This window comes from Schistocerca serialis, chromosome 3, assembly GCF_023864345.2.
Source record: "Schistocerca serialis cubense isolate TAMUIC-IGC-003099 chromosome 3, iqSchSeri2.2, whole genome shotgun sequence".
In the NCBI taxonomy this organism is placed as follows: Eukaryota; Metazoa; Arthropoda; class Insecta; order Orthoptera; family Acrididae; genus Schistocerca; species Schistocerca serialis.
The window spans coordinates 353,159,796-353,187,446 of NC_064640.1; the positions used below are offsets into that span (position 1 = coordinate 353,159,796).

General features: G+C 44.2%; 1 protein-coding gene across 3 annotated transcripts in view; it reads right to left on the reverse strand.

The window, feature by feature from the left end:
* Positions 1–27,651, reverse strand: part of LOC126470160 (potassium voltage-gated channel subfamily H member 7-like) — a 1,327,516-nt gene that overhangs the window by 403,618 nt on the left and 896,247 nt on the right. For all 3 annotated transcript variants that reach the window (XM_050097785.1, XM_050097784.1, XM_050097783.1), the window contains exon 5: positions 25,047–25,176. In XM_050097785.1, coding sequence (XP_049953742.1) covers positions 25,047–25,176 — 130 coding nt within the window. The remainder of the gene's footprint in view (positions 1–25,046; positions 25,177–27,651) is intronic.

A 27,651-nucleotide genomic window follows, 5' to 3' on the forward strand; every position in this document is an offset into this window, starting at 1 on the left:
AACATCCACATTAACGGCTGAAAGCAAGGGGAAACTACAGCCGTAATTTTTCCCGAGGACATGCAGCTTTACTGTATGATTAAATGATGATGGTGTCCTCTTGGGTAAAATATTCCGGAGGTAAAATAGTCCCCATTCGGATCTCCGGGCGGGGACTACTCAAGAGGACGTCGTTATCAGGAGAAAGAAAACTGGCATTCTACGGATCGGAGCGTGGAATGTCAGATCCCTTAATCGGGCAGGTAGGTTAGAAAACTTAAAAAGCGAAATGGATAGGTTAAAGTTAGATATAGTTGGAATTAGTGAAGTTCGGTGGCAGGAGGAAAAAGACTCTTGGTCAGGTGATTACAGGGTTATAAATACAAAATCAAATAGGGGTATGCAGGAGTAGGTTTAATAATGAATAAAAAATAGGAGTGCGGGTTAGCTACTACAAACAGCATAGTGAATGCATTATTGTGGCCAAGATAGACACAAAGCCCATGCCTACTACAGTAGTACAAGTTTATATGCCAACTAGCTCTGCAGATGATGAAGAAATTGATGAAATGTATGACGAGATAAAAGAAATTATTCAGGTAGTGAAGGGAGACGAAAATTTAATAGTCATGGGTGACTGGAATTCGTCAGTAGGAAAAGGGAGAGAAGGAAACATAGTAGGTGAATATGGATTGGGGGGAAGAAATGAAAGAGGAAGCCGCCTTGTAGAATTTTGCACAGAGCATAACTTAATCATAGCTAACACTTGGTTCAAGAATCATGAAAGAAGGTTGTATACCTGGAAGAATCCTGGAGATACTAAAAGGTATCAGATAGATGATATAATGGTAAGACAGAGATTTAGGAACCAGGTTTTAAATTGTAAGACATTTCCAGGGGCAGATGTGGATTCTGACCACAATCTATTGGTTATTAACTGCAGATTGAAACTGAAGAAACTGCAAAAAGGCGGGAATTTAAGGAGATGGGACCTGGATAAACTGAAAGAACCAGAGGTTGTAGAGAGTTTCAGGGAGAGCATAAGGGAACAATTGACAGGAATGGGGGAAAGAAATACAGTAGAAGAAGAATGGGTAGCTTTGAGGGATGAAGTAGTGAAGGCAGCAGAGGATCAAGTAGGTAAAAAGACGAGGGCTAATAGAAATCCTTGGGTAACAGAAGAAATATTGAATTTAATTGACGAAAGGAGAAAATATAAAAATGCAGTAAATGAAGCGGGCAAAAAGGAATACAAACGTCTCAAAAATGAGATCGACAGGAAGTGCAAAATGGCTAAGCAGGGATGGCTAGAGGACAAATGTAAGGATGTAGAGGCTTATCTCACTAGGGGTAAGATAGATACTGCCTACAGGAAAATTAAAGAGACCTTTGGAAAGAAGAGAACCACTTGTATGAATATCAAGAGCTCAGATGGCAAACCAGTTCTAAGCAAAGAAGGGAAGGCAGAAAGGTGGAAGGAGTATATAGAGGGTTTATGCAAGGGCGATGTACTTGAGGACAATATTATGGAAATGGAAGAGGATGTAGATGAAGATGAATTGGGAGATAAGATACTGCGTGAAGAGTTTGACAGAGCACTGAAAGACCTGAGTCGAAACAAGGCCCCGGGAGTAGACAACATTCCATTGGAACTACGGACGGCCTTGGGAGAGCCAGTTCTGACAAAACTCTACCATCTGGTGAGACAGGTGAAATAACCTCAGACTTCAAGAAGAATATAATAATTCCAATCCCAAAGAAAGCACGTGTTGACAGATGTGAAAATTACCGAACTATCAGTTTAATAAGCCACAGCTGCAAAATACCAACGCGAATTATTTACAGACGAATGGAAAAACTGGTGGAAGCCAACCTCAGGGATGATCAGTTTGGGTTTCGTAGAAATGTTGGAACACGTGAGGCAATACTAACCATACGACTTATCTTAGAAGAAAGATTAAGAAAAGGCAAACCTACGTTTCTAGCATTTGTAGACTTAGAGAAAGCTTTTGACAACGTTAACTAGAATACTCTCTTTCAAATTCTGAAGGTGGCAGGGGTAAAATACAGGGAGTGAAAGGCTATTTACAATTTGTACAGAAACCAGATGGCAGTTATAAGAGTCGAGGGGCATGAAAGGGAAGCAGTGGTTGGGAAAGGAGTGAGACAGGGTTGTAGCCTCTCCCCGATGTTATTCAATCTGTATATTGAGCAAGCAGTAAAGGAAACAAAAGAAAAATTCGGAGTAGGTATTAAAATTCATGGAGAAGAAGTAAAAATTTTGAGGTTCGCCGATGACATTGTAATTCTGTCAGAGACAGCAAAGGACTTGGAAGAGCAGTTGAACGGAATGGATACTGTCTTGAAAGGAGGATATAAGATGAACATCAACAAAAGCAAAACGAGGACAATGGAATGTAGTCAAATTAAATCGGGTGATGCTGAGGGAATTAGATTAGGAAATGAGACACTTAAAGTGGTAAAGGAGTTTTGCTATTTAGGGAGTAAAATAACTGATGATGGTCGAAGTAGAGAGGATATAAAATGTTGACTGGCAATGGCAAGGAAATCGTTTCTGAAGAAGAGAAATTTGTTAACATCGAGTATAGATTTAAGTGTCAGGAAGTCGTTTCTGAAAGTATTTGTATGGAGTGTAGCCATGTATGGAAGTGAAACATGGACGATAACCAGTTTGGACAAGAAGAGAATAGAAGCTTTCGAAATGTGGTGCTACAGAAGAATGCTGAAGATAAGGTGGGTAGATCACGTAACTAATGAGGAGGTATTGAATAGGATTGGGGAGAAGAGAAGTTTGTGGCACAACTTGACTAGAAGAAGGGATCGGTTGGTAGGACATGTTTTGAGGCATCAAGGGATCACAAATTTAGCATTGGAGGGCAGCGTGGAGGGTAAAAATCGTAGAGGGAGACCAAGAGATCAATACACTAAGCAGATTCAGAAGGACGTAGGTTGCAGTGGGTACTGGGAGATGAAGAAGCTTGCACAGGATAGAGTAGCATGGAGAGCTGCATCAAACCAGTCTCAGGACTGAAGACCACAACAACAACAACAACAACAACAACAACATCCACATAACATAAAGACGCAACCACAAAATCAAAACACAAGTAAAAAAAGATAAAAACAAGCAGATAAAACGAACACCATAGACAATACAAAACAGTACACACACTACAGTAACCACAGAAACACAAAACAGTAACTTCCATAATTTGACTAATAGAAAGAAATAGTTCACTTTAAAATATAAACACAAATCAACACACAGAATAACAAATACACTAAAGAAACAAGAACTACGCATTGCTTACAGAAGCATACTCCTGTCACATTTACAAACAGCAGTAGACAAAGCAGACAAATAAAATTCAAATGGCTCTGAACACTATGGGACTTACCATCGGAGGTCATCAGTCCCCCAGAACTTAGAACTACTTATACCTAACCAACCTAAGGACATCACACACATCCATGCCCGAGGCAGGATTCGAACCTGCGAGCGTAGCGGTAGCGCGGTTCCAGACTGAAGCGCCTCGAACCGCTCGGCCACAGCGACCGGCTGCAGACGAATACCAAGCAGCAAGTATATGGCAGTTAGAAAGTTAAGAATGAAAATAAGTGTATCTGGCAATGACAGGCAGAAATTTCAAAACTAAGTATTAAGAACACTCACACAATGAATAACGCACACACATACATAATATCACACACACACACACACACACACACACACACACACACACACACACACACACATATGAACAAATATCGAACCACACATAGACGCCCCAATACAAACACATAACGAAGGACAAACACTACGACAGTTGGCAGCACTATACACTGTAAACACACCCATTCAATACAGAGTGGAAAGTGGAAGTGAAGTATTGAAATAAATGTGGTTAAAAAACGTCGAAAATCGGACAGCTGGAGTATACAGGCCAGTTAAATCCATCTCTACGGCGACACACTGATTACCGACTTAGGAAATCGTAAGTAACACCAAATGATAATTTGATCTCACGAAGCTTGTAAAACGCATTTATTACACACATAAGACAAACTTGTATTACAGGACACTGAAGATGCTTCGCAGATATAAGAAGCGACAGCCGGCCGTAGTGGCCGTGCGGTTCTGGGCGCTACAGTCTGGAGCCGAGTGACCGCTACGGCCGCAGGTTCGAATCCTGCCTCGGGCATGGCTGTGTGTGATGTCGTTAGGTTAGTTAGGTTTAATTAGTTCTAAGTTCTAGGCGACTGATGACCTCAGAAGTTAAGTCGCATAGTGCTCAGAGCCATTTGAACCATTTTTAAGAAGCGAAACGCCTATGTGGAAAAATGAACTGCCTTTTGCTTCCCATTTAGTTGCAAAGACGGAATACACCTCCACGAATTTTGAACCAACTAACGAACAACGCGCAGCAAATAAAATGAAGAAACCAGTTATATGCGAAATACTGCTGATTATATAGAAGGGGCAGTAAATGAACACGAGACGCCGGGAAAAGAATACGTGAACTGTTTATAATTTCCAAATAAGTCGTCATGACTATTAATACATTTGCTCCTACTTGAGACAAGACATTGAAAAATGTCGACGGTTGCTTACGGAACCATTTTTGTACGCAGGCGTGCATCTCTTCGCCTGAAGCTAATTGACGGACACGGATGTCTTTCTTCAGGGCTCCAAAAATGTAGGTATCGCATGCGGAGTGATCGGGAATGTTTGGAGGATGTGTGAGGTATTCCCAGAGGAGTTTCTGCAGCATGCTCGAAACAACCTCGGCAACATATGGGCGGGCGTGACGTGGTGGCGGTCGGATGTCTCTCAAGTGAGCTGTTATGGTTGGTTGGTTTAAAGGCGGGAGAAGGGACCAAGCTACGAGGTCATCGGTCCCTTGTTCCTAATAAAACAATGCCACAAGTGTGAGATTAAAACGGACGAAACATATAACACAAAACGGAAAGAAAGGAAAAGCCACAAGAACGAAGGGAAGGCAACGAACACTAAAAGGAACAAATGAGGACAAGAAAACAACAGAGAGGCGCTAGAAACAGAAGAGAGTAAAATATGAAAGCAGATTACAGTGGCTGTCCAACCACGAGAACAAAAAGGCAAAGCCAGCCACGCTCCAACACAAAAAAATGTGTGTGAAATCTTATGGGACTTAACTGCTAAGGTCATCAGTCGCTAAGCTTACACACTACTTAACCCAAATTATTCTAAGGCAAACACACACAACCATGCCCGAGGGAGGACTTGAACCTCCGCCAGGACCAGCCGCGCAACACAAAAAACCTCCATCCTAAAAGCACTAGGGTGGAGGACACAGAGGGACAAAGGACATAGAAGTATAAAACCCACTCTCACGGACAAAACGTAAAACTAAAGCTGCTGTGGAGGCATTGTCACCCAACACCGAAGGCAGGGTGTTGGGAAAGTTAAAGTCTGCCGCAGAGCTAAAAGTGGGTAGTCCAACAAGAGGTGGACGACTGTCATTTGGAAGCCACAGCCACACTGAGGTGGGTCCTCGCGATGGAGTAGGTAACCATGCGTTAGCCACGTATGGCCAATGCGGAGCCGGCAGAGGACAACAGATTCCCTGCGAGACGCCTTCATGGAAGACTTGCACACATTCATAGTCTCCTTAATCACACGCAGTTTGTTGTGCGCACTGTTGTGCCATTCCGTCTCCAAAAGCCGGAAAACCCTGTGATGTAAGACAGAACGCAGGTTATCTCCGGAGATGCGTATCTCTAGAAGCGATTTCCAAATCGCCTGTTTGGCCAGCCTGTCGGCAAGTTCGTTGCCGGGGATTCCTACGTGTCCTGGGGACCACACAAACACCACGGAACGACGGGACTGATCCAGGGCATAGATGGACTCCTGAATGGACGCTACCAGAGGGTGGCGACGGTAGCACTGGTCGATAGCTTGTACGCTGCTCAATGAGTCAGTACACAGGAGAAATGACTCGCGAGGGCATGAGCGGGTGTACTCAAGAGCACGAGAAATGGCCGCCAGCCCTGCAGTGAAAACACTGCAACCAACTGCAAGGAGTGCTGCTCAATATGTCCTCCATGAACATATGTGAAGCCTACGTGACCTTCAGCCACTGATCCGTTGGTGTAAACCACTTCAGAGCCCCGGAACACATCAAGAATCGAGAGGAAGTGACAGCGGAGAGCGACAGGTTTAACGGAGTCGTTAGGGCCATGCAAAAGGTCCAGACGAAGCTGCGGCCGAGGCGTACACCACGGAGGCGTACGTGAACCGACCGCAAGTAGTGGTTGTAAAAGGAAGAACTCCAGTTCGGAGAGAAGGGACCGCACTTGAACCACAATCGTTAGCCCCGACCTGGGCTGCCAATGGGGGAGATGAACTGCCGCGGGCGGGAAAAGGAGACGGTAATTCGGATGTTCAGGGGAACTATGAATGTGTGCTGCGTAACTGGAGAGCAGTTGCGCACGTCTGATCTGCAGTGTCGGGACACCAGTCTCCGACAGTATGAAGGTCACCGGACTCGTCTTAAAAGCTCCTGTCGCTAATCTAACCCCACAGTGGAGCACAGGGTCGAGTAAATGCAATGCTGAAGGTGCTGTTGAACCATAAACCACACTCCCATAGTCAATTTCGGATTGGACAAGGACTCTGTAGAGCTGCAGCAGCGTACAGTGATCTGCACCCCAATTGGTATTGCTCAGGCAATGGAGGACATTGAGGTGCTGCCAGCACTTCTGCTTAAGTTGACGAAGATGAGGGAGCCAAGTCAATCGAGCGTCGAAAATCAGTCCCAGGAATTAATATGTCTCCACTACAGTGAGTAGATCGTCATTAAGGTAATGTGCGGGTTCCGGATGAATGATACGACTTCGACAGAAGTGCAAGACACACACAAGACTTTGCAGCTGAAAACTGGAAGCCGTGGGCTAGAGCCCATGACTGGGCCTTGTGGATGGCTCCTTGGAGGAGCCACTCAGCAACAACAGTACTGGAGCAGCAGTACGAAATGCAGAAGTCGTCTGCATACAGAGAAGGTGAGATGGAGGGCCCGACAGGTGCTGCTAGACCGTTAATGGCCACTAAAAATAGAGAGACACTCAATATAGAGCCCTGCGGGACTCCATTCTCCTGGATGTGGATGGAACTATGGGAGTCACCAACCTGGACATGGAAATGGAGCGACAGGAAGTTTTGGATAAAAATCGGGAGTGGTCCCCAGAGACCCCACTCATACAATGTGGCAAGGATATGATGTCGCCAGTCGTGTCGTATGCTTTACGTAAGTCAAAAAAGACGGCAATCAGGTGTTGCCACCTGGAAAAGGCTGTTCGGATGGCAGACTAGATGGACACAAGATTATCAGTTGTAGAGCGACCCTGGCGGAAGCTGCCCTGACATGGATCCAGAAAGCCACGTGACTCCAGGACCCAACCCAACCGCCGACATACCACACATTCCAGCAGCTTACAAAGAACGTTGGTGAGGCTGATGGGCCGATAGCTATCCACATCAAGCGGGTTTTTACCGGGTTTGAGCACCGGAATGATGGTGCTCTCCCTGTGTATCCGATCAGGCCGAGGAGCTGTGTCGGGGCAATGTACAGGGGCACTGAGGAGCTCCCACTCTGTAAATAGGGCGTTATAGGATTCAATGCAGCGTGTAGTGAACGAGAGGACGTTCTCTTCCAGCCGCCGTTTGAGTGTGTGAAAGGCTGGGTGGTAATTCTCTGATTCAGAGGCACGAGCAAAGTGCTCGGCAATCACGTTTGCGTCGGTGCATAGCTCGACATTTATGGTAACACCGGGGACAGTTGTTGGGGCCTGGTACCCGAAGAGGCGTTTCATCTTTGCCCAGACTTGTGGAGGTGACGTGTGGCACCCAGTGGTATCTCTCCCAACACTCCTCCTTCCGTTGTTTGATAAGGTAGTGAACAAGGGCACGGAGCCATCTAAAGGCTATGAGGTGCTCCAGGGAAGAGTGCCGCTTATGCCGCTGTAGAGCTCGCCGACGATCCTTAATTGCTTCAGCGATTTCTGGCGACCACCAAGGGACTGCCTTACGCCTCGGGCACCCTAAAGAGCGAGGGATCGCGTTTTCTGCCGTATAAACGATTGTGCTAGTTACCTGCTCAACCATCACATCGATGTTAGCGTGTGGGGGAGATTTAGCGGTGACAGCAGAGGTGAAAGTTCCTCAGTCCGCCTTGTTCACAGACCATCTGGGCAAGTGTCCATGTGCCTGACGCTGGGTCAGTGACAGGAAGATGGGGAAGTGGTCACCACCACACAGGTTGTCATGTGCTCTCCAGCGGATAGATGGGAGAAGCTCTGGGCTGCAAATTGATATATCAATGGCCGAGTAACTACCATGAGCCACACTAAAATGTGTGGCGGCCCCAGTAGTTAAGAGGCAAAGGTCGAATTGTGACAGTAAAGTTTCTACATTCCTGCCTCAGCCAGTAAGCATGGTACCACCCCACAAGGGGTTATAGGCATTAAAACCTCCCAGAAGTAGGAAAAGTTTAGGGAGTTAGTCAGTGCAGCTAATACATTCAGGGGTACTGCACCATCTTTAGGAAGATATACATTGCAGACAGTTATTTCCTGCGTCGTCCTTATTCTGACAGCCACAGCTTCAAGAGCGGTTTGAAGGGGCAATTGTTCACTACACACCGTGTTTAGCACATAAACGCAAACTCCACCTGACACTCGATTATAGTCGCTACGGTTCCTGTAATATCCTCATAGCCCTGGAGGGCAGGGTTCCACATTGCTGGGAACCAGGTTTCCTGGAGAGCAATAAAAATAGCAGGTGTAAAGCTTAACAGTTGCCGTAGCTCAGCCAGGCGGTGGAAAAAACTGCCCCAATTCCACTGGAGGATGACATCGTGAGACTGGGAAGGCATGGAACATTCAATGAGGCAGTTTACGCCTCAGAGGCACCTGCTGCCACCGATTTATTGCTGAGCAGTCTATTTCCATTGTGTCTGAGGGTCTGGCGAGATCTAGGTCCTCAGCGGACGCCAAAATCTCCATCCCATCCTCAGCTACAGAGCTTGTAGGTAGCGGTGGTTTCGGTGCCACCGCTATTTCCTAAGTCTTTGGGGTTTTCTTTTTGGACTTCTCTCGCTGCTCCTTGGGTTTCGCTGGCTGGGAGGACTTCACTGGCTCAGTCTCCAGGACTGAGGATGTGCGTGAAGCCCTATGACCAGCTGCTTTTGGGCTCTTCATCCACTGGCGGGTCTCGTCTGTCCCACTAGAAGAAATTTGGGAAGGGAGTGACCCAAGGGACCCCTTTGTAGCAAGAGAAGCCAAAGAAGACTTACGCTTCTCTGGCAGAAGCCGAAGAAGGCTTACGCTTCTCTGGCTTAGAAGTGGGGACAGACGTCCACAATGGTTGGGAGGGGGGGGGGGGTGTTGCTCCCAAAGTAGGTGGTGCGGGGGTTGGAGGAGCTAATGGTGCCAGAACTGTTGTAGCGGCGGCGTAAGACGATGTCATACACACAGGACGCAGGCGTTCAAATTTTCTCTTAGCCTCAGTGTAGGTCAGTCTGTCCGGGGTCTAGTACTCCATGATTTTCCTTTCTTTCTGGAGAATCCTGCAGTCAGGCGAGCAAAGCGAATGATACTCTCTGCAGTTGACACAGATGGTGGGAGGCGGGGCACATGGACTATTGGGATGTGATGGGCATCCGCAATCTCGGCATGTGACGTTAGAAGTACAGCGGGAAGACATATGGCCGAACTTCCAGCACTTAAAGCACTGCATCGGGGGAAGGATATAGGGCTTTACATCACACCGGTAGACCGTCACCTTGACCTTCTCGGGCAACGTATCACCCTCAAAGGCCAACATGAAGGCACCAGTGCCAACCTTATTGTCCTTAGGGCCCTGGTGGACACGCCGGGCGAAATATACATCTCGCCACTCTAAATTGGCGCACAGCTCATCATCGGACGGCAAAAGAAGGTCTCCATGAAATATGATACCTTGGACCATATTTAATCTCTTATGGGGCGTGATAGTTACAGAAATATCCCCAACTTATCACAAGCGAGTACCTCCCATGACTGGGCAGAGGATGCTGTTTTGATCAGGGCTGACCCAGATCTCATTTTGGACAAGCCCTCCACCTTCCCGAACTTGTCCTCTAAATGCTGAACAAAAAACTGAGACTTCATCATCATGATAGATTTCCCATCAACACCAGAACATACACGGTTCCGGGGCGAATAAGATCCGCTACCATCCTTAGCCTGACGTTCCTCCCATGGTGTGACCAGGGAGGGAACGATTTCAGGTCATACTTCTGCGTGTTGAATTGAGCTCGTGAACGCTTAGAGACTGCTAGTGTTTCACCACCAGCAAGAGATAATGGACTACGCTTCATCACGTGTCATCCGCCCTGATGCCACCCACTCCAACCAGGGGCCCTCCCCACAGGCGTCCCCCAGCCGCAGCAAAGGCCACCTGGCAGGATGGCCATTGTTGGGAGTCCCGATGCCCCAGGGGGATGGGCATCTACCCCTTGGCATATGTGGGGAGTTAACGACGCAGGCACCAGCAGAGCGATCCCTGTGTGGTTAGGGGGCTACAACCAACAGGGTACATGGCGGCTCCACCACAACGGACGTGCTACCATGCTGTATATGAGGTGCAAAGAAGTCCATGGTCATCATCGACGCAGAAATCGACACTGCATAGTGCATGGTGGCAAAAACACATCCAGGAAGGTGTCCTCGCCCAAGAGATGGAGAGTGGGCAGGACTGCAATGCGACGACGAGAAAGTGGGCTAAAGATCTCAATGCACGATGGACACGATGCACCTTGTAAGTCACCCTTCCCCAATTAGCTCGCTCTTCGGGAAAGTTTTGAAGAACGGAGGTCAAACACTACAGGGGACCATCACATAAAGGCCAAAACGTGTGAAACTCCTTTTAGTCGCCTCGTACGACAGGCAGGAGTACCTCAGCCCTATTCTAACCCCCAGACCTGTAGGGGGGAGCTGTTATAACATACAGGAAGAAACAGCTGTGACTAGGATTATTGATCTCGATTATTCCCCTTTAGTTGTGTTGTTGTTGTGTTCTTCAGTCCAGAGATTGGTGTGATGCAGCTCTCCATGCTGCTCTATCCTGTGCAAGCTTCTTCATCTTCAGGTAACTACTGCAACCTACATCCTTCTGAATCTGCTTAGTGTATTCATCTCTTGGTCTCCCTCTACGACGTTTACCCTCTATGCTGCCCTCCACTACTAAATTGGTAATCCCTTGATTCCTAAGAACATGTCCTACCAACCTGTCCCTTCTTCTAGTCAAGTTGTACCACAGATTCCTCTTCTCCCCAATTCTATTCAGTACGTCCTCATTAGTTACGTGATCTACCCACCTTATCTTCAGCATTCTTCTGTAGCACCACATTTCAAAAGCTTCTACTCTCTTCTTGTCTAAATTATTTATCGTCCATGTTTCACTACCATACATGGCTACACTCCATGCAAATAACAAATACTTTCAGAAGAGACTTCCTGACTCTTAAATCTGTACTCGATGTTAACCCCCCTCCCCATGAACCATGGACCTTGCCATCGGTGGGGAGGCTTGCGTGCCTCAGTGATACAGATAGCCGACCGTAGGTGCAACCACAACGGAGGGGTATATGTTGAGAAGCCAGTCATATGTGTGGTTCCTGAAGAGGGGCAGCAACATTTTCAGTAGTTGCAGGGGCAAGTCTAAATTATTGACTGATCTGGCCTTGTACGTAACATTAACCAAAACGGTCTTGCTGTGCTAGTACTGCGAACAGCTGAAAGCAAGGGGAAACTACAGCCGTAATTGCTCCCGAGGGCATGCAGCTCCCCTTTAGTAGAGAGTGTGAACTTTTGCCAGTCAGTTTCACTTCCTTTTATTATTTTCTTTTCATCCCCGAACGTCTTGATGAATTGACCATGTTTTTTCCTCCTATCATCTGTCTATTCTTTCCCCGTTGTTTCTTTCACTTAAGACTTGTTCAAGTTTCTTGTTTTCTATTACATTTTTTTCATTGTTTACTGTCCTCAATTTCTTCTTCTGAAAATTTTAACTGTTGCCGGTCTTCTTGTGTTTCTTTCATCAAACTGCTCTTTAACTCGATTGCATTAACAATGTTGAAAATTTTCTTTGTTAGTCTGTTGTTATCCATCCACATAGGTGTGTGTAGAACTGTAGGCGTCTTTTCATAAATTTATCTATAATGTTGTTTGTATATTCGTACAATTCCTCTATAGGTCGTCTGACTCATGTTCCGCCTCGCGCTCGCGCGACAATAGCGCCATGGATTTTTCTGGGAATTTTTCGTTCTTCTTTCTCTATGACATGAATTTTTGCTATCGCTCTAATTACTGTGGTTTTTGCCGCATACAAGGCTTCTCGTCAAACAACCGTGTTGCAGTGTCGCAATTTTTCATTACGATATATTATTCTTTGCTTGCAGTGATTCCATGTCGGTTTTACGCCTATTGCAGTTTGAATATTGTTTCAGTGTTCGAGATTTTGTTCACTATTGTGGGTTGAAGGTAGTGACATGTAACATTTTCCCATATGTATTTTCAGTGGGAGTTTTCCGGTTCATTTGGTGTTTTCATAAGAAATTTGGAGTCCGGTTTTACAGGAGATTTCATGTAGTTTATCAGGCGCTAGTTTGGCTTCATTTTTGTTATTCGTTGATATTGCCAGGTCATCTGCAAAGATCAGCCATTTCATAGTGATTCTTTTTGCTTTCTGTTTTCGAATTTGGATTCGAATTTGGATTGCTGCCACGAAATGGTAGGTCCGCAAATGTTCAGTACTGAGGAAATTGGATAATGTTTAATTTCGTCCGTCTCAGTTACATTGATATAAAATTCAGCTGTAGTGGTTACCGGTTTCGGACCGACACGCCAATTTTCAAACTACACACTTTGTTATTAACTGTAGTTATTCACACAATATGGTGCCAGAAGGCACAGCAAAGTAAACAGTGGGCAAGAATTGCGCTCACTGATCTTATACTATGTGTCCGTGGCCACTGACTGACACAACCATAGACTAAGGTCAGTGAGGCTACTTGTTGCCCACTGTATACTTTGCAGTGTCTTTTGGCACCATATTGTATGAATAACGAGGCGTGTGGTTTTAAAATGGGCCTGTCAGCCCGAAACCGGTAATCACTACCGCTGAACTTTATTTATATCAATGTAGCTGAGAAGGACTAAGTAAAAAGTTATCCATTTTCCTCAATCTCATCGACAGGCAACATACTACCAGCTCCAAGACAAACTTCTAGTTTCGATGGATAACTTGAAATTTGCCCACAGTTCTACCTTCATAAATGTGCAACATACTGTCTTGTGAAATCAGATGAATCTTTTTAAATCACCCTGTAGTTTTAAAGATTTCTTTTCAGGATTTAGAGTGCTTGAAATCGTTGACGCCTCCATGATTTTATTCGGGGATTCCTCCTTCCATCTTCGGCAAATGCAAATAAAGTAAACACATACATTTCAAGCGTGTCCGTTTTTGGAACATAAAATGACTGCTTACAGCGTTAGATATGGTTTACACGTACCACTGGATACTACAGTTGTCGCATTTCATACTGGCACGCATGTAACATGTGATAGTTTCCGAGCGTTTGCCAACCACATTAGAAGCCAGGCCCACATCCACGTCCCTCTCTCATATGATGAAGGCTGAACTGACGAAACACTGTATGGAAGACACTTAGGGTGTCCATAATTAAAGTTTGTTTCAAAACGCTGTAGAAAGAGAACCACTCCCCAGAATGACGTCAAATTTGAACGGCATATTATTGACGCAGGGGTAACGTCACGAAAAAAAATCTTCCAATATATTGCACTGTAAGAGTCAGAATATGCACACCAACAGTGGCACGGCAAACCTAGTTTGCGTCCGAGACGCTCAACATGACTATTGTCTTCATGAAGGATGACGCGCTGCTGTTAAGGCTCTTTTACAAGAACGGTGACTGTGCACCAGTAGCCCTGCAGAAGTTCTGGATACTCACGGGGATGAAAAAAAGGCATTGGTCCGATGTCTGCTACGGGTCTGGAGAAAATTATTACAAAATTCGAAAAGAAAGGTTCTTTTGAACTGCAATGTGGCACAGGAATGAAAGCAGTTGATTCGACGTCTGTCGATGTGGCCACAGCGCTACACGAGTGGTTGAGCGATGGTGTGCACACTTGTAACGCACTGAGAATTCCCGGACCGTTGGACATACCTGCGTGCACGGGGCATAAAATCCTACGAAACGTCCTGCATTCCTATCCATACAAAAGCGACTCTGCTCAGGAGTTGCTTCCTGCTGACCTGCCAGGAAGAGAAAGTTCGCTATGGAATTCCTCGCTCGCATGGAAGTGGACAATGAATAGTCATGGCACATTCTGTGGACAGACGAAGCCCATTTCCCTCTCCAGGGATATATCAATACGCAGAATTGCAGAATATGGGCAACGGAAAATCCGCATGCACATCAACCGGTGCCACTTCATTCTGCAAAGGTAACTGTGTGTTACGGGTCGACGGCGTCGTTTATGGAAGGGCCGTATTCTTTCGAGGAGTTGAGTCCTGCGGGTACGGTCATATGTACCTTCAATACTAAACGTTATGAGAGTCTTTGGCGCTCCAACGTCATTCCAACCCTCCGACAGTGTGGATGTATAGTTAGGACCATTTTTACGCAAAATGGCGCTCTTCTGCACTTTGCACGGCCAGTGAAGTGGCTGCTACAGAGGCATTTCGGAAATGCTAGCATTATCAGCCGTCATTTCTCTGCAGTCTGGTCGTCCAGATCACCTGATCTTAATCCGCGTGACTTCTGACTGTGGGCTACCTGAAAGATGTTACGTTCAGTGCTCCAATTACGAACGTAGCGTAATTGAAGGCTCGCGTTGACAGCGCATTCTGAATGTGATCCCCGACACACGCTGGTCTGTTGTGGAATATGCTGTTTCTCTGTCAGCTTGTGGCAGACAACGGTGGGCAGCATATTGAACACATCTTGAACCAGTCTCACGAAATTACAAACCGATGGTATTTTGCTTTTTATGCGGTTTTTGACCTCAGAACAATTACAAATGGATTTTTCCCATCCGATGTGGTACGACCTTGCGATGATGGATGGGCTTACCTAACTGACAGTGCCACAACTAATGACTGCCGAACTTGTGCAGTCATGCTCATTGGACAGTACGGATGGTGTAATGTACAACTCAAACTATAGCCGTCGTATTGCGATTCATCTCTGTCATTTGTAGCTGGGCCCATTTAGGTTAAGACGCTTGCAGCTCTGTGCCGGCATCCATTGTAAAGAAAACACAAATATCTCTGTTGGCAATGGGAAGTGGAAGCCGTCGCTTGTTAGCTGAATGAAACAAGTATTGCGACCACACTAATTCCTCGTTAGCCTGCCCATCAATGAAGGAATCTTACGTGTTAGGTCTGACACGTGTGATGAGCGGGGCGCCATTGAATATAACATGCAATCTCGAGCCGGCCGGAGTGGCCGAGCGGTCCTAGGCGCTACAGTCTGGAACCGCGCAACCGCTACGGTCGCAGGTTCGAATCCTGCCTCGGGCATGGATGTGTGTGATGTCCTTAGGTTAGTTAGGTTTAAGTAGTTCTAAGTTCCAGGGGACTGATGACCTCAGAAGTTAAGTCCCATAGTGCTCAGAGCCATTTTTTTTTTTTTTTTTTTTTTTTGCAATCTTGACTGTCTGAAAACAGTAACTGCCTCATCAGGGAGATTTTAGAAATCGAAATGCTGGTCCTCTACTAGTCAACTCCAAATGTCATATTTCAAATGGACAATGTCCTGCCCAACCTGACAAGGAATGGACACCCCTTGTTCGAAGAATGACTGCTACCGGTTCTTACCTAGCCTGCAGGTTCACCTGATATGTCATTCAGCGTATATGACTGGGGTATTGCTGGTTGGCAGCTTGTTCGTCAAGGACATACAGCAACCACTGTTGATACTCTTTAGACTAGCGTACAAACCCAGACTGCAGCATGTGAGGACTTCACATCACAACGAATTCTGAAAACAGGGTAACCTGCACCTTTGCAATTAAAAAAACAAGGGTGGCGGAACATTAGGTTTTAACATGCCGTCAACGGCGACATCATTAGAGACAGAGCACAAACTGGGACTAGGAAAGGATAAGGAAGTCATCCGTGCCCTTTAGAAGGAACCAGCCCGGTATTCGCCTCAAAATTTATGGATAAATTCCGGGAAACATGAATGTGAAAAGGCCGGAGGGGGATCTGAACCGTTGTCCTCCCAAATATAAGTCTAGTGTGGTACCACTGCGGCACTTCACTCGGTCTTTGTAATCTACCTGTTGTCATATAACTAACCTATGGTATTTTATATGGCTGTATGATTTTTGGAATTTCATTTCGCACACAAGTTTAGGAACTCCACTACAAACAGTATATAGTCCAGAGCTATACGCCTAATAGAAAAAAAAGAAATAATTTAAATGATGAAGTATGTAACAGTTCGTAATACATTACATAAGAACCCAAAAACTGACAAAAACGTTATATAACAACTGTAGACAGCAATACAATTTTGTGTACTGCTCTCCTATAAATCACGAAGTGACTGTACGAGTTGATTTCGTGACTACACTCTGCCATAACTTGCTTTGTTATATCCTATAGTGAGGTAAAAATTACTCCATACTCCACGCACGCTTCATTTCAGCGTTCTCCAGATAAAACACTCCCAAGAGTCTAATGCCAGGTGTGCTTGTCGATCATTTTACAACACCCTTTCGGCCTGACTGCTTAAATGGAACTTTTTCGTTTACAACGTACTGTTAACTAACCTTTGAATAATCCAGACACCACAATTTTCTCTTAACAAGGCACGCAGCATGGATTCCCTGCGGAAATCTGAGGGTGTTTGTCCTGTCAAATTTTGTTAACAAAGTCAGAATCAGCGACGAAGTTCTCTAGTATCTCACACGCTCTTCTGTTGACGTTGCACCTGCTGGAAACAGTGCGGATTCTGTTGTACGTGAATGCATACTTTTCAGACTCATTCGCTGATGCTTCTTCACTGTCACTTCACTTACGAATAATATTTTACTGGATGATGTTTTGCCGTGTTTTATTGATTAACAATAATGTAATGAATTTACTGTTGTTTTGAAAAAAAATCTCGTGGAAATTCTTGGCAAACCCTTACTTAGTAATCAGGTAACGTGTGGCGGTGCACTATACGAACGGCTTTCCTCTTTGATCATCTTGAGTTTTGAAATGTGAATTCGCAAGTGCAGATGCCAGAACAACTTACTTGTCCTCATTTCGCTCCCAAAAACGTTTTAGAATTCATTCGCCTGATGATAGCAAACATCAGCGTATTTTTTTCTAGAGTTCATCTTGGAAATGGTAGGTGATGACTGTACCTCTTCCCATAAGTAGTGTGGCAAGGAGAGAATGGGCGGAGAATACGCTGACACAGCTCTTACTTGTCTGTAGTGTCATAATAAAGCCGAGACAATAGTGCCTGTCCCATTTCACTGACAGCAGCATCAGCACATCCTTGTCTCCAAGGTCATACCGGGAATCATGACTTTCTGCCACGCCATGGTGAGGAGAGGAGAGGAGAGGAGAGGATGCTCTGCAACCGATAGAGGAGGAAAGTGCTCTATGCACAACATGAATAATACACATTTTGCCCGCAAGACTTATATTGCAAGCTAATACCGCTGCTCTACCTTTTGCTAATTTTAAATCATTTATCATAATTTTCATCATTTTTCCGATTGTCCTCGCTGGCAGTATCAGTAGTAGGAAGTTCACTGCTTTTCACACATGGATGTTTGTGATGTCCTTAGGTTCGTTAGGTTTAAGTCGTTCTAATTGCTAGGGGACTGATGACCTAAGAAGTTAAGTACCATAGTGCTCAGAGCCATTTGAACCATTTTTTACACATATTCAGTTGTCTGTTTTCGATATAAAATGGATTGATTTTGGAGGAGAGTGATCACACATTGGGGAGACGATCACAGATGCGGTCTGTGTGAATCCTGTTCGTATCTCATCGCTCTGCAGTGGGTCAGAACAGTCGCTGCTGAATGGTGCGTGGCCTGGAAGTGCTATCTGTCTAGCAGCAAGCGAGCACCCGTGTGCATCTTATAGTTTTAATGTTCAACAATCAGCACATTGAAACAAATACACTCTTGCTACAAAAGAGAACTAGTCGATGATACATATTTGTACCGCTACTATGAAATGGTTCAAATGGCTCTGAGCACTATGGGACTTAACTTCTAAGGTCATAAGTCCCCTAGAACTTAGAACTATTTAAACCTAACTAACCTAAGGACATCACACACATCCACGCCCGAGGCAGGATTCGAACCTGCGACCGTAGCAGGCCCGCGGTTCCGGACTGAAGCGCCTATAACCGCTTGGCCACCGCGGCCGGCACCGCTACTATCATTCTGCAATTGTATGATACACAAAAGTTCTCTGTGTAGAAGTACACTCTTTCCGGACAATCAACATGAAGGAACTGTGCTCTGTCCTCCTAGTTTTTTAGTTATTTTTTGCATATGAAGTATGTGGAAATCTAAGTTATAAATACAGTTACATTGCTCTGTTGGAGTACTGGGTATTCTTCATAGCAAATTTCATTTCAGTATCAGCAGGGAGTGTATATGCCATAGAAAACCGTAGATTTTTAAAAGAAAAATTGCTCATTGCGGCAGAGAGTACCACACAAAGAATTATTATACTTTAAAAATAGGACTGACAGATGCCTGGAAACAATGTGGAAAACCTATGCTACACACATCTGGCTCGGTTGCTCTACTGGACGACAGGTTATTTGTCATAAACAAATTACATTTCAAAATCAGGAAAGAGTGTGTATGCTATAGAATACTGTGATTTTTTTAATGGAACATTTGTTATGGTCGCAGGACATACTATACACAGCATTGCTCCACTTAAGAAAAAAGACTGACGGACGTTGGAAACAATGTTTGTTCAGTTGTAACATATCAGTTTCTCCCACATGCATCTCACACAGAAAAAAATTGGGATATTATGTGTAGATCACACAAAGGTGATGAGTAGGGTTATGTCATAGGCCAATGTCAAAATGCATGTTCTAATGGATCAAGTGGCTGGAGCATTGTATCAACTTCATGGACATCATGCAAGCATTTACTGGAATTTTTAACAAAATGGAGATGTGTGACTATGTAACATCAACCTTTGACTTTTGTGTGTGTAAGAGGGAAGCAGTAATGTTATTCACAATGCGTAAGGGCTATTGCATTGAAATCTGGAGGACTTGGATGTCACCACTAGACATAGGAATGACGAGACAGTCAAGAGACATGGTGTCACGACAATACTGCTATATTTCCCTGAACGAGTTTTATAGATTTTTTCCCCATCAGTAATTTTACGAAACACCTACCTGGATTTGCTTATAGAGAATCGTTACACCGTTTCTAAATATTCACCTTGTTATTCCACAGGTGTTAGGGGAAAAAACCTGTTAAAATGATTCACCACACAGTGAAAAAATCTATATCAGGACGATTAGTACCTAAAGGAACCAATGGATTGAGCGGACTTACGACATTTACTATTAGAGATTTCATGTAAAAATCACATATTCATAGCACTTCTATCATTCTGCAGTTTCCTTACTGTAGAGTAACAATAGTTTATAAGTTGGTCGTTTGATTATGACATCACTTCCGGTTGGAAGTGCTAAAATTGGAATATATAGTGACACTACTCAAGAAATCGCGATATGTAATTGGTTGGTTCATGATGTTTTCGAGGTGTGTGTTAGGTACAACTAGCCTACTGCTCTAACGCTACAAACAGATACCAGTATATGTGGATACACGTTACAGTTCCACCATGCTATTTCTGCCTCAGTATACCATTGTAAAAATACCTGGAATCACCCAGCCTTATTGATCTAATTTATAATTATTTGTCCTTTGCGTAACTCATTTGGTGAAATAATTTCGATCTCTAAGTGCGCTTTTAATGGTGTGTTATGTAAAAATACATCAGATTACAGTAACTGCACGTAATCCTGACATCGCATACCAGGTTGGATTAATAGATATGGCATATATAATAGTATGCGGTGTTAGTATCATGCAACCTAACTCAAATGTATGTTCCCTAAAAATTACCCAGCAAGGTTTCACGAGAACCATGTTATCATTATCCAATGGAAACCTTTATTACTGTGAAGGGAAGAAGCATGTCCAACACGTATGTCCAAACAACTATCAGACTGTACTGTGAAACTGACAAAAGGTTACTGATATGACACATATGTCCCAAACTTGTCACACATGAGTCTATTTTTTTAAATACATTCTTCATTTCTACTGAAATACAATCCAATATTAATGTCCCATAGTATGTGTCCAGATGCTAATGTGGAGCATTGTAAGGTGTTATACACACTAACACAAGAAAACGACACGCCAAAAAGGAATTATCAGAATGGCACGGAAATCCTCAGGTGTGAGGTACATTTACGGACAAACAAATTATTACAGTAAGAGAAAAATTTGATCATTTCTTCAAGAGATAGAGCTTCACAAATTGAACAAGTCAATAACATGTTGGTCCACACCAAGCTCTTATGGAAGCTGTTATTTGACGTGGCATTGATTGATAAGAGTTGTAGTATGTACTCCTGAGGGATACCATGCCAAATTATATCCAATTGGCTCCATGATGACCAGCGTCTTGCCAATGTACAACAACATTTTTTAGTATAGTGACGTAATAATAACAGATTAAGTAGCCTAGTATGTGAAATGTTAATACCGCTTCATTTCTGATAATATCCTTGAATTATTAAAATTTATAGAGTCGTTCTCTGTGCAGGATCTGGCGCTTTAACTTTTAGCAACATTCTTTCCGTCGATTATCTGTACATTCGCTCACAGATTTCCGCCAGCAAACGTACACACATGTGCGTCGATGCAGGTACTGCTGGCATCTCTCCTGCCTGTTGCAACAGGCCTACTGATATCGCGGTTAATCACGTGGGTGGGAGGCACCTTGCTGAGTGCTTGACCTCATAGCAGTACCAGCTACCAGGTCAGTTGCCTAAGACATTATTACGTTTACGTTTTTAGTCTGTTTTGTTTAAATTAAGTGCATTTCTCTATCCTTTCTATCTTGTGGTGAGGAGACGGGCAGGAGGTTGGCACAGTGATGGCTGCCCGGGCTGAGCGGGCAGGTGGAGGTGCCTCATTTGTGGCCTGGGGTTAGCAAAGGCGGCGTGAAGTCTTGCGTAGCCTGCAGACATCTCCCTTGGGTGCGGCTCGCATTATCCGGTGGCAGTAGCAGTAGTGCTCTCTGGGTCGGCTGAAGGGATTTGTGAGACTGGCAGTGTCAGTAGTGGCCGCCTCTTGCGGCGCTGATTATCTTCATCGTGGCATGGTGTCCTGCGATGATCATACTTGTCTGCCTCTTCACTTTTTTCTTAGTTTTGTTTTAAATAAAGTGCAGTGTCAGAGGTGGTGACGGTAATTGTTTAAAGTATACGCTTCGTGATGTGTGTGCATACTTAGATTTTTCCATGGTTATTCTACAAGTTTTATAATCCCATAGTGGCACACTCCATCTTCCTAATGCAATAGTGATGACACAAACTAATAATGCAGGGGCGAGTTCCTTGTAATGTAATTGTGTGTTTGGGGTCATGTGGTATTTGTTTATCATGGGATGGTTGACAGTCTTCAAAACTGGGAGGAAATCGATAAAATTGTAAAAAATTGTTCCAAATTTGTAGATAGCAATGGGTGGTCAGAGTACTTACAGACTTCGCTATGACTTTGTTAAATGACAGTAACTCAGCCATCTCACAGTCACGCATTGTATTGTCAAAGTGTCTTACTTTACAAATTTTGTTAATATTTACAAAGATTTTACAGAATATGTCGGGAAGACTTATATTACTGTATTTCTCTCAAGAGGACAAAACATTTAGGGGTGATGTACATTTGTTTTGTAACACGAGTTTTATTTTCAGAATGAATTTTTCGCTCTGCAGTGGAGTGTGCGCATACGGAATGGTTTAAAATACTTTAAAGTCTTGCCCCCCCTCCCCACCTTCCCAGCACTTTATGGATGAAAGTTCACAAAATTTCAACATCCCTGTAACACTGGTGTCAGTAGTGGCGAGAATTAAGGCAGATCTCCAACCAAGGGCTGCCCTGATGTCAATATATAGGACAACCACAAAAAAAGAAAAAAAAAATGATGAAGTGGAAATGGCACACCACAAATTTCACAGGGTGGTGTATCCTCCCGCCGGAGGAGGAACTCATGTGTTAAAGGGCTATGTTGTCTGTGTAGCCTGGTGAGCAGAACTTCCTTCCGTAGGTGAGGTTGGGATGAAGTCCGCCATGCCTGTTCGGTCGATATGATTGACGGCAGTTTGTTTTCAGCATCTTCAACCATACAGACACTATCCCGACATGCTTCTTCGGCTGCTTTGTCAGCTATGTCGTTTCGCTGTATTCCAACGTGTCCAGGTACCAAGCAAAAGATTGTTTTCTTGCCAGGGTGCTTGAACCGCTCAACGGAGTCACGGATGAACTGAATCAACCTGTCTACCGGATACATTTGGTGGACAGCTTGTAGCGCACTGAGAGAGTCAGAACAGACGAGAAACCTTGCACTGTGACATTTCACTCTACTTGGGAGCGGTGACTGGTCTCTGGTGACCCTTTATGATGATCCTTCCACAACACTGCGCAGAACAAGAATGGCAAGGCGTACGCATTTGCCCAAGTAATGAAAGGGTGAAGTGGGGGAGTGGGAGCTTGAGTCCTGTTGCTCCACAGAGAACGGGGGTAGGGTTGACGGGGGCTGGGAGGAGACCTTCAGTGCATCACATACAATTGCGTCACGTGTGTGGACAGGCCAGAGAGCCCGCAACGGGAGGAGGAAGGAGGATGAGAATTAATGTATCTCGCACAAGTGTCTGAGGTATAACATGATACCCCGTGAGCCTTATCTTATCATAGCTATACTTACAAGTGACCTTGAAACCTGTCATCATATGCCCACTGCCCATCTACTCTTGTTCATATCTCCATCGTTTTGGTATCAATATGCACAGTCTATAACTGACACGTCTCCCATTTATAGATCTTTGATTATTTCTTCAGTGTTTTGTGGAAATGTGGTCACAGTTTGTTGCTGAACAGCAAGTTCGCCTCTTGGAGATCACGATCGTGTCAGCGTGGCATTGTCTGACGTTAGAATGGTGCTTTTGTTTTTGCCTGGAATGGTCGCCCTACTCCCGAGTTCCGGCCTTGCACTGTTAGTCTATCTTTCCCTAGAGGAATACGGGCTTGCCATCAGCTGACGGGGCCGTGGCTACGCAGCGTCCCCTGCTCTATCCATCCTTACTGTATGAGTATTCCAGATCACCTTCATCGCCATTTTTTCCCGAATAAATGGTTGAGAAGGAAACATAACGAAGTACTATTTTCTGCAGTGCTATTGACTCGTTGTAGCGCAGAATATATTTCGGGCAGCTGTTGCTTTCAGGACTCCAAAACGACAATGTGGTAAATTCCACGTGCTACACTGCATTGTACAACGCAAACGGCATTAAAATTACGTATTACATTTCAATTTCTTCGTTTTATTATGTAATTTTTCCTTCGGACGACACGACCGGTTTAATTTCTAAGAACGAGCTTAGCTTGCTCTGCGAAAGGACAACCCCAATCACTCAACAGATGTACAGTGTGTTAACGTTCGTTATTTGATATAGCCTTGAAGAATTTGCGTTGATGAATAAACAAGTATATTTCGCAAGAAATCTCGAAACATCTTAAATGACGTATTATAAGGTGACAGCGTATTCCCTCCAGATCCGTTCAGTATTATACAGGTGATGTATATAGTTCCTTATGCAAACTTATTAACGGTTTCTGCTTCAGTTGCACACTTTAGAGTGCTCACCAGGAGAGATGATTCCATGGATGCGACTCCAATGTCCTATATTGTCTTGAGTATGTCCTGTGATGGGTATCAAGAGATCTTTTCTTCTAAATGAAAGTCTCTCTCTTTCCCTAGGTTCCATTATTTTTATTAATCGTGAAACATATCCACCTCTGTAACCTATCGAAAACACATAATGTGATCATGTCACATGACCCAGCGGTAGCCGGTTTGATTTGAGATGATGGGAGATATTTGCATTACCACTGTTTAGCACACAAAGACAAGAGATGTAGGAGACTAACAGTTTCTGTTCAGATTGTGTTGAAGTCCAGGGATAAACATCAGATATTCCAAATAGATCTAGTGAGAGTATGTGACGGTGATATTTCGTTCGGATTGTTACATTAAGTTCAGTAGCCCGTTTCCAAAAGATCAGACAACCTTAAAGTTGGCGATTAAGTTAATGGTAACCCATTTCCACCAAATTCTTGCCAGGAGAACAATAACGGGGTACTAGTGAATAAAAAGATCCATTAAAATATCAACACACTGCTTTAAACTAGTTACGTTTTTACGCGATTTGAGTATACAGTATACTATTACTAAACTCAGAACCCGCAAAAAAACTCAAAAGAAACTTGATGCTGTCCTGTACCAACATTGTTTCTCTGCAAGTCAACATCTGGTTTAATGTTGGAACTCAATCGCGTGTCTCTTTTAATTGCCTTTTTTTGGATACTGTATAAAAGAAAGCTCAAAATTCGCCCCCAATCGTAAAGATCTTCCTTTTTATAATTTTGTCGCTTTGTCTCACGGATCAACCGACTGCAACACACCTTTTAGAGGTGCAGGTCGAACTATTAACAACAATCGTATTTCTCAGAGTTGGTAATTAAAATGTAACAAGGCGGGAGCTGACTGTCATTCGGACGATGTTTCTGGTTTTTGCAGAATTACGATTTACTGAGAGATGAGATGCCTCATTACAACTTGAGCTAAGGATAGAAAAATATTGACTACTCACGGCTTCCGGTGATGCGATGGGCGCGGCCGGCGTCTCGCCCAGCGGTCGTTCTTTGTCCTTCTCTTTCTCTTTCTCCTCCTCCTTCGCTTTCTCCTTCTCCTTCTCCTTCTCTTTCCGACCTATACTCGGCCTGAAACAAGATACATTCACAGTAGTCACTTTCATTTCAGTTTAAAGAAGTTTCTTTTTTTATCTTTTTACATAGACCAAAATTACAAAGACTGTGAAATAAAATTCTTCCTAATTCCACAGATGATTTATTCCACCCATTGATGAATTTATATTTTGTAAGATCATCATCATCATCCTTCACTGCATATATAGGGGGACAATTATTGAACTATATAAACAAAATCGTCGTAACTTCTGAACAGTTTGCGTTAGGACGTTAAAACTGCACGGTTGGCCCCGGGGCATGATGGGAAGTAGTATGCACATGTATGGTTTGGTTTAGCGACGAAGCCCATTTTCATTTGGCTGGGTTCGTCAGTAATCAAAATTGGCGAATTTGGGGGACTGAGAATTCGGATTTCGCTATCGAGAAGTCTCTTCACCCTGAACGGGTGACTGTGTGGTGTGCATTGCCCAGTCACGGAACAATCGATGCGATATTCCTTGATGGCACGGTGACTACCGAATGGTACGTGAAGGTCTTCGAAGACGATGTCATCCCCATTATCCTAAGTTACCCTGATTTCGACAAGATGTGGTACATGCAAGACGGAGCTCGACCCCATCGAACCACGAGAGTGTTTGATGTCCTGGAGGAGCTCTTTGGGGACCGCATTCTGGCTCTGGGGTACCCAGAGACCACTGGAATGGGCCTCGATTGGTCACCATATTCTCCGGATCATATTAAAGACAAGATGTACAGCAATAACCCTAAAACCAATGCTGAGCTGAAAACAGCCATTCAGGAGGTCATCGACAGCATCGATGTTCCGACACTTCAGCAGATCATGCAGAATTTCGCTATTCGTCTGCGCCACATCATCGCCAATGATGGCAAGCATATTGAACATGTGATAATCTAAATTGGAATACCTGTACTGACATTTAAATGTTGAATAAAGTGTGTGCACGCCGTAGTTTCTAACTCATTTACGTTTTTTTTCATATAGGTCAATAATTGTTTGAAATCATAATACGTCATGTATGCTGTAAAAGGACAAGAACAAACATTTTTAGACAGTACATGGACCACAAATAACAACACATCAAATTGTTGCAGCACTGCTAATACAAACATTTCATGCTGGTTCAGTCTCAAGGAAAGCTTGTAGTGTTCCTTTCTCAGTGAGTATATTGTGGCTTCAGGGGATACTGACTAGACCCGGTGTTATTTTGAAAATATTTTGCATTAGTTACGCCTAATTGACAGACGCCGAAAAAGTGCTCATCTCCAAAGTCTTAGGCTTAATCTTCCTAAAAGCTGGTTCCAGACACCAGCGCCGCAAACTTAATTCTTAAAACCCTTTCACACAAACGCTGCATATGCCTGCAGTATACCTCACCACGTCGTTCCAACCGGCAGATAGATACTCATTTCAAATAACGTGGCCAAGAGTTATAAGGAGTATAGCTAGGGTGGCCTCAGTAGGGCGTGGCCATTTGTGTACAAGACTTCTCCCTCTCACTATACATCTTAAAGCAACTGCTATATCAGTGTATATGTATCATACGGTAACCACGTGCATGCCCACTCTTCATGCTGTCATCCAATAAGCTCACACAGACCTCCCGAGGCAGTATTCGAACCTGCGACCGCAGCGGTTGCTCGGCTCCAGACTGTAGCGCCTAGAACCGCACGGCCACTCCGGCCGGCGTTAATACTTCAATGTAAATATTGTGCAGGGAGGGTATGCTACCAGCTAAATGACGAACTGAGATTGTTGGTGTGTTTGGGTCAGAAGAGATACTATGCTACTATACAAGAGACAGAGAATGCACGTAAATTATGTTATGGAGTCCTTGTCCACTGTCGAGCACTCTTTATGATCTTGTGCTTTCGCAGACACGATACAGTGTTATACATTTTACTGCAATGAGTGTACAGCAAGATGAAATCTACGCTTTATCTATCCTGGCTCATAGCTTCTAGTATTCTCAAACAGGCTCAATTTTCACGCTACAATTGTATTTATATTGACAGCACTTTAAATACAGAGTCCTCTGAAATGAGTTCTTTTGGGCTGGCATATTCGTCAGTTTCCTCCCTTCTGATTCGGTGTGAATACATGGTATATGGATTGTAGACAATCAGAAAGTAGGTTCAGCCCTCATGTTCAGATGCCCAACACACAAGATCTTTTTTATGGTTTGGAAGATTTTATAGATGCATCTGCACTTTTCGCCGGCATCCCACCTTTTCTGTCAGCGAAAGAGAAAGTGATTTCTTACTTACTTTGGGCCTGTGGCCTGCACTCCTATGATATTCTGAACGTGGCAGTAGTCCCTCCACTCAGACCAGTTCAAACCTGGTTTCTTCCGTGATGGTAAGGTAAGTGGACATATTCCCAGTATGACGTGAAGCGCTCGCCAGATATATTATTATTATTATTGTCAACGGATGTGCCGAAGCGGATACACTGGTTTCCGTCTGATC